This window comes from Sceloporus occidentalis, unplaced genomic scaffold, assembly GCF_023333645.1.
Source record: "Sceloporus occidentalis isolate IW3139 unplaced genomic scaffold, rSceOcc1.0.p SCAF_1, whole genome shotgun sequence".
Classification (NCBI taxonomy): Eukaryota; Metazoa; Chordata; class Lepidosauria; order Squamata; family Phrynosomatidae; genus Sceloporus; species Sceloporus occidentalis.
In genome coordinates, this window is record NW_028316981.1 from 31860158 (window position 1) to 31876047 (window position 15890).

At 40.7% G+C, this 15890-nt stretch overlaps 1 protein-coding gene across 4 annotated transcripts in view; it reads right to left on the reverse strand.

The window, feature by feature from the left end:
• LOC149321292 (prickle-like protein 2) overlaps nt 1–15890 on the reverse strand; it is a 364893-nt gene that overhangs the window by 100007 nt on the left and 248996 nt on the right. For 2 of the 4 annotated variants that reach the window (XM_089519000.1, XM_089519001.1), the window contains one exon: nt 12007–12190. In XM_089519000.1, the coding sequence (XP_089375126.1) occupies nt 12007–12190 (184 nt within the window). The remainder of the gene's footprint in view (nt 1–12006; nt 12191–15890) is intronic. The other 2 variants (XM_089519003.1, XM_089519002.1) reach the window with 1 other exon arrangement.

Genomic DNA, 15890 nt, shown 5'->3' on the forward strand with positions numbered 1-15890 from the left:
TTCTCTGATGAATCAGAAAAAACAATGGTCAACAAGATTCACTGGTCTAAATCCAATTCCTAGTCCCTACTAGAGGAGATCCACTGAACCAATGAAATTTACTATAACTACTGACTTGATTCAGTCTACTCCAGTTGGGACAAGCAATTGAAGTTAGGCCTAGAATCTGCTATTCATGAAAACCAAGGTATGCAAGGCTTGGCACTGCAACCACATAAATGCTTTCTTCTGGGAATAAAATGTAAGATCTTGAAAAACATCAGTTGAGCATAGTCTACAATACCATAATGGGAAGAGTGTTAAGAAACTGATAGTGTATCCAGTTAGCAATCCTTACCATAAATTCAGTCTTTGATTAACAGTTTCCATTTCTCAGCCAGAAGAGTATCCAAAACATCTATGAATAGATTGTATTTTGAAAGTAATGTTTCACACTATTTATTACATCTCCATGCAGTTGCATGTTCACAAAGGCCTTTAAGGGAAGTTTACCATCTGGAATATCAGCATGTAAGTAAAACCTTATGTATCCAATGCTTAACACAGAAAAGCCCAATTCATAATCATGTTTTATCCCTGATTCTCACTAGAGGATACAAAAAGGCCCTCAAGAACCAATTCTGTACAACTTCAAGTACGTTCAGAATATTCAGGCTGCCCAAGTCATACATGTGGTCAATAAGATTCCATGTAAAGATCTGAATAGCTGAAAGTATCATATAACTACTTTTGTCTTATGAAAAGTTTGGGGCTGCATAAACTCTGAGAGTAGTATATAAAACAGTGTGTTCAAAGATAAACTCACTGACAAAATTTCACAAGCACAAATTTTAAACTAGGATGGTTTTGCCTTCTGATTTCTATGAGGTCTCTGCTATCCTTCCCTCAGAAGCCTACTGAGTGGGGAGAAATAGGAAGACAAAGAAAGAAGCAAGAGTAACAGAAAGAGACAAAATGGCAGTCCTATCCACTTTTGTGTAGCATCATGGATTGTTAAAAAGATAAATAAATGGATCCTCATAGAATCATAGAATCATAGAGTTGGAAGAGACTGCAAGGGCCATCCAGTCCAACCTGAACTCTCCCTAGAAGCCTTCTCCAGGCTTCCCATGCAGTTTTAAAACACGGGAAAATACCATATTTGAAAAACTGTACAAGAAGCCCACAGAAGCATGGATTGCAGAAGGCTGCATAGTGTGGTAAAATCCATCTTTGACTTTTAAACCCAACGTCTATCCCATGGGCAAATTGGTGTGAAATAACCTCCACAATTAAGGCTGTTCTGTTCTATTTTGGTGATATCATGAGAAAGCATGACTTACTAGAATAGATTATAATGATAGGTAAAGTAGAACACAGTAGAAAAAGAGGAAGATCACATTACAAATGGATGGACTCAATCAATGAAACCATAGTCCTGAGTTTGCAAGACTTGAACAGGGCTACCAAGGAAAGGGAGTCTTGGATATGTCTCACTCATAGGGTCACCATAAGTCAAAATTGACTTGAAGGCAGTTAACACACACACACACACACATACACAGAATGGTTTGAGCATTTGACTATGACTCTGTAGACCAGAATTTGAATCCCGGTTGGCCATGAAAACCTTGACAGGTCACACACTTTCCCAGCTTCAGAGGCAGGCCATGGAACACCCCTCCTGAACATATATTGCTAATAAAATCCTGTGACAGAGTTACCTTAGGGTCTCCATAAATCAGAAACTGCTTGAAAGGACACCACCACCTTAACAACAACCGTCTTTTACTTCTGTTACTCTCACCTCTGGTTTCTGTCTTAGCCACCACCAACATGCTTTTCCTAAGAAATTATCCTACTTAAGAAATTATCATAAAAGGAAAGGAACCCTTGAAAAGAAAGGGTCCGAATCCATTTTATCCAGTTGTCTGATATTAAGTCAGACAATTGTTCATTTGTGGAATGCTCCATCACACAAAAAACAAAACGCTTCTCGCAGGAAATCAGACATAAGGGAAATTGATTCTTTGTGGTGCCTTCTTCCTGAGATGTTATGTTTCTATAATCAGGGAATTACTCAGTATAGAGAAACATTCATTCATGTCAGCTCTCTCACACTGGGTGAAGTGACAGAACAGAGAAACAGGTTTCCATACTTCATTTCCTGCTTGTTGTAACAAAACCTGAAGTGGCAATCTTTATAGCAAGCATGGGAAAGCTTTTGCCCTCCCAGATATTCTGTATTTCAGCTTGCAAAAATCTCAAATCATGTGGTCAATAGTAAGAAATTGTGGGAGCTGTTGTCCAAACCATTTGGAGTGGCAAAAGTTCCCCCGTGCCTGTTATATAAGCTGTATCAAGTCTCATTAAAAAGGCAATTTGTGAACTCCCATCAAGATTTGTTTGATTCATATCATCATCCAAACAGCAGACTTTGAATAGCACAGAACAACAAAATTCATGACAAACAGGGTTGCCAGAGTGAAAACTGTAAACAACTCCATCAGAAGAGGGAATCTCAGCAGATATTTATTGTTGGGTGCTAGCTACATTTCCATTCTCCTGAGCACAAATTTACACTGAATTGCTTTCTATGAGCATTTCAGCACAAACCAGCAGAGGTGGTGGATCAATATTATATAACATGCATTTCTTTTTGATACAAAAAAGGGAGAAAAAATATAAGTCAGATAATTGGGTTTCTTTTGCTTGGATAATGGAAGTTCCACTATGTACATCGATCCTCCTGTGCACTTTCTCTTTACAATTTAACAGGAGAGCAACAAAGAGATCCATAGTGCCTGGTTATAAATTATGAACCAGATGTTCAGCTGGTATAAATCAATGTTTCTCCACTGAAGCATCAAACTCGGCTTATTTACATCAGCTGGAGATCTGGTTCCATTCAAACAGTTTCCTCGAGGAGGAAATCAAAATTCTGACTCATCTCTTATGTCTTTATAACCTGTGAAGTCATTGTCCCTGTCTGTTTCTGCAGTTGAAATTAAACCAGGATTACAATGTGTTATGAGATATTCTTGAGTCATCTAACCACTGTGGGGAACAGACAACATTGACAACAGTTGAGATGTTCTGAAGAAACTGGATGAGTGGTCAGATCTGTCAAAACATCCTACTAAAGTCAGACCTTCTTATACACAGATTTTTATACATGGATTCAAGCATCCACGGTTTGAAAATGTTCCAAAAAAAGTATAAATTTCACATATCAATTCTTGATTTTCCATTTTGCTATGTCATTATATTTAATGGGATTTGAGCATCCATGGATTTTTTTTATACATGGGGGATCTTGGAACCAAACCCCAGCATATAACAAGGGTCCACTGTAATTACTGGACACTTGAGTCCTGGTTAAAAGAAAGAGGAACACAGGAGAAGAAAGAAACTAATCCCAAGGGCAGAAAAAACACAAGTATGAGAAGCCCAGGAGTGAGGGGAGCTAGAGAAAAGGGGATAGAGTAGACGGTAGGGTGAAAGCGAAGGGAATAACTCTTTCTGCAAAAACAAGGTCAGGAGCAGACTGTGACACATGAATCACTGATAGCAAAAGTCAGAATAAAGCTGCTAATGAAGAACAGTAAACCAGCCATTATGCCAAAATACAACCTGTAAAGCATCAACAAAGAATTTAAAGGGAAACTGAAAAACAGATTTGCATTATTAAGCCTAGTCGACCTGGAGTGAGAAGAACTCAGGACTGAAGCCAGGGATATTGTTAGAGATGAAAACAAAGACACACTGTATGTAGCCAAAAAGAAAGAAAAGCTTCAATGGATGATGCAAAAAAACAAACAAACAAACAAACAAAAAAACACCCTACAAGCAGTCGAGAAGCAAAAAAAGAATGGTGAAAGAAATAAGACCAGAACCATGAATGCAAATGTACAACAACTTGTGTGCAAGGATAAGGAGAACTACTATAATAATCAATGCAATGCTACAGTAGTCCTAGTTGTAGGGAGCCTAGTTGCGGAGGGGGGGGGGGGGGCTCTATCCCTTGTCCCATGTTCCAGAGCCCATGGGTCTCCCTTGGAGCCTGCTAGCTAGCATTGTTCTTTCATATCATTCTCTTTAAGCTTGCAAGCAGAAACAAGAATGAAGAGAGGAAGCACCATTCTACTTTGTCTTTTGAGGACTGGCCCCTGAAAGACAGAAATTGAATCGGCAGTGGTGTGAATAGCAAAGAGAAGGTTGTACTGCATGTGGAAGTGGGTCCCAGTGAAGACATCTCTGCCAGCTTTCCCCTCACCACCAAAAATGAAAACAAAAAAACCCTGGAGCTGGCACTGTTTTTTTTTTTTTTTTTTGGGGGGGGGGGGAAACCATCCATGAGTTCAACCAATAAATCTCTTTACTTTCAATGTTATACCATGGTAGACTGAAAACCTAACATTGCCTGGTATTTATTTATTAATTGTATTTATTAAATATTACCTATCACAATGTTTTCTTGGTAAGAGTTGTCCAGACTGGGGTTTTGCCTTTGGCATTCTCTGATGCTGAAAGAGTGTGACTTGCCCAAGGTCACTCAATGGGTTTTCATGGCTGAACAGTAATTTGAACCCTGGTCTCCAGAGTCCCAGTACACCACGCTGGCTCACAATATTTATATGTCACCCTGTATCTGAGGATCATAAGGCATGCTCAAATAAGAATTTTTTAAAAACTAAAAATATATTAAACAATTTCTCTCTTTGGCATTGTTTTAATTTCTCTCTTAAAACAAGACAATTTAAAACCAGTTTTAAAAGCCATTTAAAACACATGCAAATTGGATAAAACCAATTATTGGTAGGTGCCAAAGGCTTTTTAAAAAGCCATTGTTTGAAAAGAGAGAAGGCCCTCTGACATGTCCTCCCACAATGTATTGCCCCCACTGATGGGACTCTTCCAAAAGACTTCCATTCTCAGGCAGGCATGTATAGGGATCAGTATTCCTTCTAACCAGTAGAGAGAAAATGCCTTTTCTTTTGTGTGGTTCCTATAAGAACCCTGAAGTTTCGATTTTCAGACATCTTGATCCTAAATGATGTGCCTTCACAGAGTTTCTCCAGATCTTGTAGTCAACCATTATGTTGGGCTAAGTGTTGATAGTCTACAGTGCCTCATTCCTGTACAAGCATCTGGCCAAATAAATCCTTTTAGGATACAGGAATCGGTGCCTTCAGCCTAGGAATGAAAGATCACCTGTTGCTAAGCACCTACAGACAAGAGAATATGTTGCTAAGCAGCTGGTAATGGAGTTTCATTTGCTGTTCTCATGCCTTCAGATTCACAGACTGCACAGAAGTCTTTGGTCCTCAAATTACTAAAGTACAATAAGGGTAGAAGCACTGTGATTCCATTTACTGTATGCTTTCTCTTTCCATTTCCCCCATTTTTAAAAGGCTCTAATGCCAGCTCTGAAGACTGCAGTTTTAACTCAGGACTTTAAAGAACATTTTAGAGTAGGGTTGCCAGAGTGAAAACTGGAGATTGCTCCTGTACATTTAAATGGTTGTATAGAAGCAGCAGTTTTATCAGGTGTCGGTTGTAACCTGGTTATTACGCCTGCTGAAATTTCCTCTTCTACACAACCATTAAAGATGTAAGAGCTGCTTCCAGTTTTCAACCTGGCAACATTATTTTGGAGGGTGTTGGCAAATGGAGGAGGGGAGATGCAGCCTAGGAGAGGAAATAACAAGGGAAAATCTAAGTAATAATAATAATAATAAAGTTTATTTATATTTCCCGCCTCTCCCACAGATCGAGGCGGGATTACATCATTAAAATGACACATAGTACAAAATACAATCAATAAAACACTAATACACTGAATTCATCAACATTCCTATTAGTTCTATAAATAAGGACATGGGAGCTCCTCCAAGCTATACACTTTGTCCCATTTTTCATTCATTCCATAGGCAGAAATAAAACAGCTACAGTTTGTCAGGATTGCCAAAAGACATGTTACCTCTGAATTTACAAGCTTCAGCTTGGAATAATCATAATGTAAGGAGCCAAATTCTCAACAGTACATTACTACATAGCATATACAGAAAGACATCAGAATGGGAGGCAACTCTGCTTTCTTTAATCAGATAGCATTTACAGTTTTTAGGAGGGAGGAGGAGGGGATGCTAAAACATTCCAGGAATGGGAGGTAAATTTCTCAATAAAAACAAATGATCCAGTTCAAATTCAGGATCATGATAGTAAGAGAAGAAAGACTTATGGTCTCCTTAAATTATTTGACTCAAGGACTGCTATAGTAATTATCCAAATGGGTCACATTTTACAATGACCTTGGCAAGCTCAGCTCTGGGTCCCCAATGTAAAATCATCACAAGAAGGGATGCATGAGTCATAAAAGAGATAAGTTATGAGAAAGATGTGAACATTTTGCACTTGCAAAATGCCTAGCTGCATACATGTCATTAAAAGTCCTGATTGTTAAGAGGCAGTGACCATTTAATGTACTGGGACATTTCTCCAGTAAATCATAGAAAATAACTAACAGAAAGAAAATTAATGGAAAATCCCATCCAGTAAAGCATGAATTTTCAGAGGTTTGGGGGAATATGCTTTGGTTGTTTGTTTTAACAACATAGTAATGTTACTCATTTGTTTCCTTCAAATGTCATGTGATGTAGAGCGAACCGTCTTTTGACACTGCCAGTATCTATTGCTGCCAAGATATTCACCAAGCTCCCAGTCCTTCACAGGTGCTTAAAAAGTAGCTCAGCTTCAAAAATCACAGAGTTGGTAGGGACCTTCTAACCCCTGCTAGGTAAGAACACACAATTACAGTACTCCTGCAAGGTGGCCATCCAGCTGCCATTTAAGGATCTCCAAACAAGGGGAGTCCATCACTTTCTGAAACAGTAAATTTCACTCTCAAACAGTTCTTACAGCTCTTAGCTGGAAATTCTATTATTGTAATTTGAATCCACTAGTGTGTGTTCTAGCTGATAGAAAAGCTAAAAAGCTGGATCAGTCTTCTATGTGACAGGTATTTAAACATGGCTATCATCTCACCTCTCAGTATTCCCTTCTCCAAGCTAAACACATCCAGGTCTCTAAGGGGCTATGCAGACCACCCCTGAAGGCTCCATCTTCCCCAAACCGGGGCCACAGCAACTGCACACTGCAGCACTGATCTGGCCTTTCCAGAGCATGGAAAGGAGCCGCAAAAAGCAGATCCATTTTGTGCCCTGGAAAGGGTGTGATAGCTGCGGTACTGCAGCTTTAAGGTGCTCCTCTGGCACTGCATTGTGTGGATGCAGTGCCAGAGGGCTTGTTTTCCATCTTGGTTGCCTCTCTCTGAACACTTTCCAGCTTGTCAATATCCTTGCTGAATTGTGGTGTCCAGAACTGGGCACAGTATTCTAGGTGAGCATGAACAAAGGAGAAAAAATGGGTACTATTATCTTGCACCAGGAGCTGCCAGGACTGACCTCCTTGAACCTGCTTTCAGATCTGTATATTGCCAGAAGAATACTAGGATATGGAAGCACAGCTATAAAGGAATTAGATAAGATCCTGAAATGTAAACATGTGTAATTTAATACTAAAGTTAGGATTGTCCATGCCATCGTATTTCCCATGTCTGTGTAGGGTTCTGAGAGCTGAACAGTGAAGAAAGCTGACAGGAAGAAAATCAGCTAATTTGAGATGTGAAGAAGAGTTCTGAGAAAACTGTGGAATGCTAAAAAAGACCAATAGATGGGTCCTAGAGCAGATCAGGCCCAAACTGTCCCTGGAAGCAAAGATGACCAAACTGATGTTGTCATATTTTGGCCATATCATGAGAAGAAAGGACTCAGTAAAAAATCCTGTAATGCTGGGTAAACTGGAGGGCAATAGGAAAAAAGGGAGACCACACTCCAGACAGATAGATTCAATCAAAGAAATCATGGCCTTTAATCTGCAGGAGATGAGCAGGGCAGTTGAGGACAGGATGATTTGGAGGTCTTTTATTTATGGGGTTACCATGGGGCAAAACTGGAATCAAAGGAAGTTAACAGAAACAACAACATGGCCAGACTTCAGACATGGCAGTTCCCAGCACCACGAGGGCTGCTGTAAGTGCTGCCTAACCTTGACAGCAGCCACAGTGGAAAATTCAAACTTCACAAGGGGTAGCAGGACAGGGCAACTTCCAGGAGATTCAAGGCAGCCCAATTTAGAGGAAAAAGTCACCCATTCCTGACTTAAGGAAGAACTATCTCTACTGGAAGGAGGAAAAGTGCCAGGATAATACATTAACACGTTTTAAAAATGGAATGCATTGGTTATAGGACTGGTAGGAAGTAAGCCAAGCTCTCTTAACCATGATCCAAAAAGACAAAGAATTAAAAGCACAACTACCCTCTTAAGCCTATTAAAGCATTTATGTGAACATGCAGAATATGAAAGAGGCAGTGGTACACAAGCAAGCCTTGACCACTATGTCCCCAACATATATCAGGCTCTCTGTAGATCTTTGTGCATTCAGCACAGTCTGAAGAGAGTTTCTAAGTGTGCTCAATTGAAGGTGGTTATTGGATCCCCACTCATACAGCAGTTGCTGCAGGTATTCAGCCAAGTACACTTAGGAACCCTTTTCAGACAGCATGCTGTCTGAAGAGAAGCCCTCCCCTTCTAATGTCTGAGGTCTTAAGTTACAGCTTCCTGTATTAAAGAGTTATGGATGTTCTTCTTAAGAGATTGAGATAGGAGATTTAAGTCCTCTTCTGCATGCCTCAAGTATACACTAAACATGTGTACATTAAGCAATGGCCTTGCCTTCTGACCTGTCTCTTAAGTGGAATATGTCAAAGGCTGCATATACAAGTTGTAGGCAAATGTAACTGCTCTTTAAAAGAACCAGAGCCCCCTTAAGGATTATATAATGATAGGTCTTCCTTTTCACTTGTGTGACACAGCATTATAGATAGTAGGAATTGAGGTGGCTTGAGAGTGAGGATAAGAACAAGGGGCTGCATTCCTATTCTGTTCCATGTATCCATTGGAAAGCATGGATGCACATATGAACAGCACTACTGAGGACCCAAGAAAGGAAATATTTAATAATAATAATAATAATAAATTTTATTTTTACCCTGCCTTTCCAAAAAGATGATCAAGGCGGCTTACAAAGGATAAAAGCAGTTACAATACAAAATAAAACAATTACAGTATAAAAGTTAAAACATTACTACGTAAAATGGGAACAGGAGTCAGGAAAAATTACACATGTCCAGGGTAATAACAATCAAATCACAATAATCCGGGGTCAAAAAAGGAAAACAAGGGGCAGAGAAAAAACAATTAACTAAATTGAGAAGGCCAACCGAAATAAGTATGTTTTTAAATTCTTTTTAAAAGAATCTAATGAGGCGGTGGAGCGGAGCTCGACAGGGAGCTTATTCCAGGAGGATGGGGCAACGATGGCAAAAGCCCTCTGAGAGGTCCTCACAAGATGAGATATGGGGACCTCCAACAAATTAGTCCCGGATGTTCTAAGTGTGCGGGGTGGATTATATGGGGAGAGGTGGTCCTCCAAGTACCCTGGGCCCAAGCCATTTAGGGCTTTATAGGTTAAAACCAACACCTTGTATTGAGCTCGGAAGCGAATAGGCAGCCAATGTAGATCTTTTAAAATAGGTGTTATATGGTCCGACCTGGAAATACCAGCGACCAATCTGGCTGCCATATTCTGTACCATTTGCAGCTTCCGAGTTTGGTACAAGGGTTGCCCCATGTAGAGCACGTTGCAGAAATCCAATCGAGAGGTTACCAAAGCATGTACAACAGTTTCAAGGTCTCTACGGTCCAGGTAGGGACGCAGCTGGCGTATCAGCCGAAGCTGATAACAAGCACTCCTGACCGTCGCATCCACCTGAGAAGCTGGAGTGACGAATCAAGGAGCACTCCCAAGCTGCGGACCGAGTCCTTCAAGGGGAGCATGACCCCATTCAGGACCGGATGACAGATCTCGCCACCCGGAACCGGAGAACCTATCACCAGTACTTCCGTTTTCCCTCAATTCACACTGAGTTTGTTCTCCCTCATCCAGCCCATTACTGACGCTAGGCAGGCATCTAGAGGAGAGATGCCATCCTTAGTTACTGCATCAGTCGGAGACACAGAGAAAACTATCTGAGTGTCATCAGCGTACTGATAACACCACGCCCCGTGTCTCCGGATGATCTCTCCCAGCAGTTTCATGTAAATGTTGAAAAGCATAGGGGACAAAATCGCTCCCTGAGGGACACTGGATGTAAGGGCCCTCTTGTCGGAGCGACAGTCCCCCAGCTCCACCATCTGGAACCTGCCTGAGAGGTAGGACTGGAACCACTGCAAAGCAGTGCCCCCGATACCCAACTCCCCCAGGCGTTCCAGAAGGATACCATGGTCGATGGTATCGAAAGCCGCTGAGATGTCCAAGAGCACTAACAGGGACACGCTTCCCCTGTCCATGCTCAGACGGAGGTCATCAACTAAGGCGACCATGGCAGTCTCAACTCCATAGCCCGCCCGGAAGCCAGTTTGAAATGGGTCCAGAAAATCGGTGTCATCCAAGATCGATTGAAGCTGGAAAGCAACTGCTCTCTCGATCACCTTCCCCAAAAAAGGTAGCAATTTATACCATAGTAGTGAATTTGTACCATAGTAGTGAATTTCTTCATGCAATAAATTCACGTGGACAAAATCTAAATATGAAGAAAGAGTCCACATCTATGTAACTGTGATCACATCAATGGAATAGTCTTTACAAGAAATGCATCAGGTCCAATACCCACAATATTTAGGAAACTGGAGAGGAGTTATTTATTTTGCTGATCCTTTAGCCAAGCAAATATTTATAGTGAACCCTTGCTTTACGCGGGGGATCCGTCCTGGACTCTGCTGCATAAAGCAAATTCTGTGCATGCTTGAGCCCCATTTAAATGAATGGGGCTCGTGCACGTGGTGGTGCGGCGGTGCATGTGTGCCATGGGGGAGTACCCCATTACTCCCTATGGGATGCGCCACCCCTTCCTCCCCGCTGAAAGCCGCATATGATGCGGGCACAATGTACTTACATTTTTGTTTCCCTTCTTAAACATACCCTCTCCTGAATAATAATAATAATTCAATGTATCCAGTAAACTTTTTGGCTAAGTGGGGTTTTGAACCTGTATCTCTGTGGTCTTTGTCCAACACTGGAAGCACTACACAACAATGGTTCAGTATTTGTTATGCTTCTATTGGAAATCTTTTTGCCACTGTATTATTAATCAGAATGATCTTATTGTAAGTTTCCCTGAGTGCCATTTGGACTGAATGCTGATATATAAATTTTAAAAATAAATGAATCAATAAACACAGTCCCCTTGAAGGAAGCACAGTTAGAATTATGTTCTTTCCAGGAACAAACCTGATCCAACTGCAGTCAATACAATATAACTAAGAAACATATCCGGGAAAACTCCATCAAAATGACTACCATATGCTCAGTATGTTATGGCCTAAAGTTTAGGCCAAACAAACAAACAAACAAACAAGCTTCACCTTGGCTCCAAGTACTTAGATGACTTGCAACACACACACACACACACACACACACACACACACACACACACACACAGTGTTTTCATGACCAAAGACCTCTCATACATTCACTAATGGATAGAAGGATTATCCCCAATTTGTGGATGCCTTCATTACTGTTTATTCCAGATTGCAGTGGTTCAAAAATGATCAACACAAGTCCATGCAGGCTGGCCAATTCATTTAAGGGTTTTTGGCAAGGCTGGTTGAAAGCACCATCAGCTATAATGCCAGTGCATGGCTATGAGTATGCTTCCACACCCAAGTACCATGTCTTCTGTGCATGTCTAGAACATTAAAACAAAATGAAGTAATTTCAAGGGCCTTTTCTGAGAGCCTTCAACCCACCTCTCCTGGAATAGTTTATTAGCACATTGTGAAGGATCTTAGAATGTGCATTAATTAATATGTGTGGAAACCACAAGAAACAAGAGAACACACCTGTTCTGGTTTCAGCCCAGGAGGTACCCAAGCATACTCTTCCAAGGCACAACCCGAGTCATCATCAGAAGTTGAATTTCGCTGGAAGTCAAACATCATCTTGGTCACAGTCTTCTCCATTTCCAGAGGCATCACGGTTTCAAAGTGCTCTGCCTGTGGGCACTTACAGTGCCGGCAAATCTTCCTGGAGAGAATTTTAAAAAAGAGAGAGAAAATGGAAAGTGAGACAAAAAGTCAAATTCTGATGTTGCTGTCACGAACAGGACTTTGCTGCTAATACTGGGATGCACTCCTTGTGCCTAACACAAAGCTTATATGAGGAGTGGATTTGCCTGCTACTATTAATGGGAAATGGGTTCCATTTTTGTGTGTATAATGAGGGGGGAGAGGAGTTGTTTTTTTTGGGGGGTTGGGTCATGGGGGATGGAAAAACAGCTGTCTACAATATGATTGAATGGGATCAGTAAAGTACAGTGTCTCAATGTCAACAGCAACCTGTGCTTCACAAACTGCCAGAGCACTCCAAAGCAGTTTTGTAAATGGAGACATTTGTTCTTTTTGTGCTTGTGTGTGTGTGTGGGGGGGGGGGGGAGTACTAGACCACCCATATTGAGCTAGCAAATGGCAGGAGGAGCCAAGGGTTGAGTGTATTTGATGGATGATCTCAGATACACCTCTCCACTTTCTTCTCCTTTGACAACACCCATAAATACACATAAGGTGCCAGAGCATCAGCAGGTTCAAATTACTGAGCTGAAAAAGGACACATGCAGTATGCTAAATGTCAAAAGAAAGCTTAGCATGGCAAATTCCATTACAATGACAGAACGTCACAACTATGGCTGTGGTAAATTAGAGGAAGCAATGAAAATCACACATCGACAATTAATGTAAGATTACCAGAAGATACAAAACGAAGGCAGGGCGCTCTTATCTGAGTCAACAAATACACTTTCTATATGAGTGGTGAAGGATCAAATATCTCCAGTTAAGTAATTTCAAGCAGAAGAAAATATATTTGTTGGGATAACAAGGCTCTCCTTTCAGCACTTGTCCTCATGGTTCATTGAACTATGTCTATCATATATTCTGTTATTTCTCCCTCTCCACATCTGCCAGCTACTTGTCTTTTGAAAACCTACTTACTGACAGATATGACTATTCAGCATAGTGCCTATGGAAATTGATGTGGTGAAAGGAGATATCAGAACAATCCACACACACAAAAGGAAGAGAGATTATCTCAAAAGTGTGATGCGAACAGGAAAGGCCTCATTGAGGAGAGAGACAACTATCTCTTTAAACTCCTCCAATTAGTTTCAACTAGCAGCTTTAGGCACAGAAGAAAATCTCCTCCTGTTTCTTTTAAAAATTGCTAGTCTTGTTCAGCACTAGGATTAAGCCCATTTCCACAGGAGTAGCTCCATCAAAATTGTGTCAGCAAGAACTGCCTTAAATACTGTAATATTGTGGCACCTTAACTTGCACTAACAAGTTATGCATGCAAAGGGATCTTGCAGCACCTTTGAGACTATCTGAAAGAAAGAAGTTGGTAGCATGAGCTTTTCTAGACTTGAGTATACTTCTTCAGAGTTATGTTTGGTGTAGCGAATCCAGAGAATTCTACATTTGGCAAACAGGCCAGTCCCTGCACCAGACATTAGGAGTGGGAATACACAAAAACCGGTGGCAGAACACTTCACTCTCCCTGGGGATTCCCTCTCAGAACTCAGAACAGCAGTCCTTGAACAAAAGAACTATAAAGGAAGATTGGAAACAGAAATTGGAATGCACCCACAGACTACAATGCATTAGCAATGGGTTTGGCAGATTTAATGGTTTCCTGGCACACTGCACACATTTCAACAATATCTAATCCTCATCCTCATGAGGGCTCTTTTGACCAGTTTATCACATACTACATTCCAGTACTCATTCATATGGTTATCTACCCTCCTTGGATTTATGCAGCAGTCTTCTTCCTGCCTTTGCCCCTCAAAATTCAACTTCATCTCCATACTCACAAGGTTTTGAATTTGAATTTAAATTCTCACACACAAACATATATCTGGATTTTCCACTCCAAACATACATCTGAGGAAGTCCACAAAAGTTCATGTTACCAATCTCTTTCTTTCAGTTAGTCTCAAAGGTACTACAAGATCCCTTTGTAAAGTGAGTACCAAAAAGGTACACACTTTTTTGAAGAAACAGACACTGTATCAGAATACAGAATCAAAGTTGCTGAAGTACAAAATCATATGTGTATTTTTGGTGATGGGTTAATGGGACTGGATTTTCATCTGAGGAAAAGAAATTGTTCTGAAGCAAAAAAAAAGAGAGGAAAAAAGGACACTTCCTTTGTTTTTAGATGACATCACAGTCAGACATCATCTTAGAAGGAACATTTCTTTATGTGTGGCAGGGAAAGGAAAACAACTCTTTGCTTTACCATGGTGTTCACCATCTGTAGTTTCTAAAAGTACTCGTGATGAAATAATGTTTTTAAATGACTTCCAGATTAAACACAGTGGTCGTTTCTTAGGTTTTTGTTACTCTATAGCACTGAAATCTTATGTAAATCAACTCTTGTTCACAGTATTAACACAACTGATTAATTACTGGATTTACAACATCCATTATTCCACCGAGCACTTCCCATCCAGAACAAGAGAGTATAGAGAATTCAAAGACAATCAGTATGCAAAGGGACCCTTTGAGACTAACTGAAAGAAAGAAGCATGACCTTTTGCAGACTTCCAAACATGCATCTGGGGAAGCAGGCTCAAGTCTAGGAAAGCTCATGCTAACAACCTCTTTCTTTCAGTTAATCTCAAAGATGCTACAAGATCCTTTGCACAGAGAGTATATAATTACTAAAGAGTACCTCTGAGCATGTACAGATTTCCCTTCCTGGACAGTTCCTATATATTTAGGATTAGAGTGACAGCTACCAGGCCCCTGCATGCATAGCAGATGGCGGTGTAGCATCTGAGCATCACTCTTCAGAAAGGCTGTGTGCTTGCTCCTTCTCCTGTGAATCCAGCCATGGAAACTTTCTTAATTCATTTTATCCATCACTTCACATGGCCTATGAATAAACTAACCCCAACTGCCTCTGAACCTAAACTTCCCTCCAGCCCACAGAACACAAATATGCACTGAGCCAAAGGGCTTTGCTAAGTCAAACTGGGGAGAGTTGCCAAGTTTTCCCATTTCCTGCTTTTCATCAGATTTAAAATATACACAGATGCAAATACAAGCTGAATGTCTGGTTTGCATCTAGCTGGTCAAAGAGCCTCTGCACAGCCTGTGGCTATTACACCAACAAAATAAAATAAAATAAAAAAACGGATCACAATTTCATATGAATGCTTTAATTAATCGGCTACTGAATGAAGGTCTTTGGTTTTTAGTTCTAGTGGTGGCTTCAGCAGTCATCTCCACCACCGTTCAAAATATAATGCTGAGCAACTCAAAATACCAGGCAATTTATTAAGCTCCATGGATATTCATTGCCCCTGCCAGTCCCTGAGCCACAACCAACCCTAGAGCAGCCGCACTAGATCCAATGCCAACTATACAAGGAGTGGTTAGAGGGCTAGATGTTTCCCATTTGAAAAAGCTCTATTCTCACGGAGCTCAGTACTATTTCACTGTCATTCTCAAGAATATTAATCATATGGATCCCTACAGAATATGTCAGCGAACAGTGAAAATATTTAAAGCTTAGGGAAGTCATAAAATAAGCCGTGGTACCAGGAGGCAAAGTGGAAAAGAAAACAACTGTTTTTGTTTTTTTTTTGCAGAGAAAAGTGAAGCTGAATATGGGATGCGAAGTTGGTAAATTTATTGCATACAGCAAAATGCCACCCACATCATTA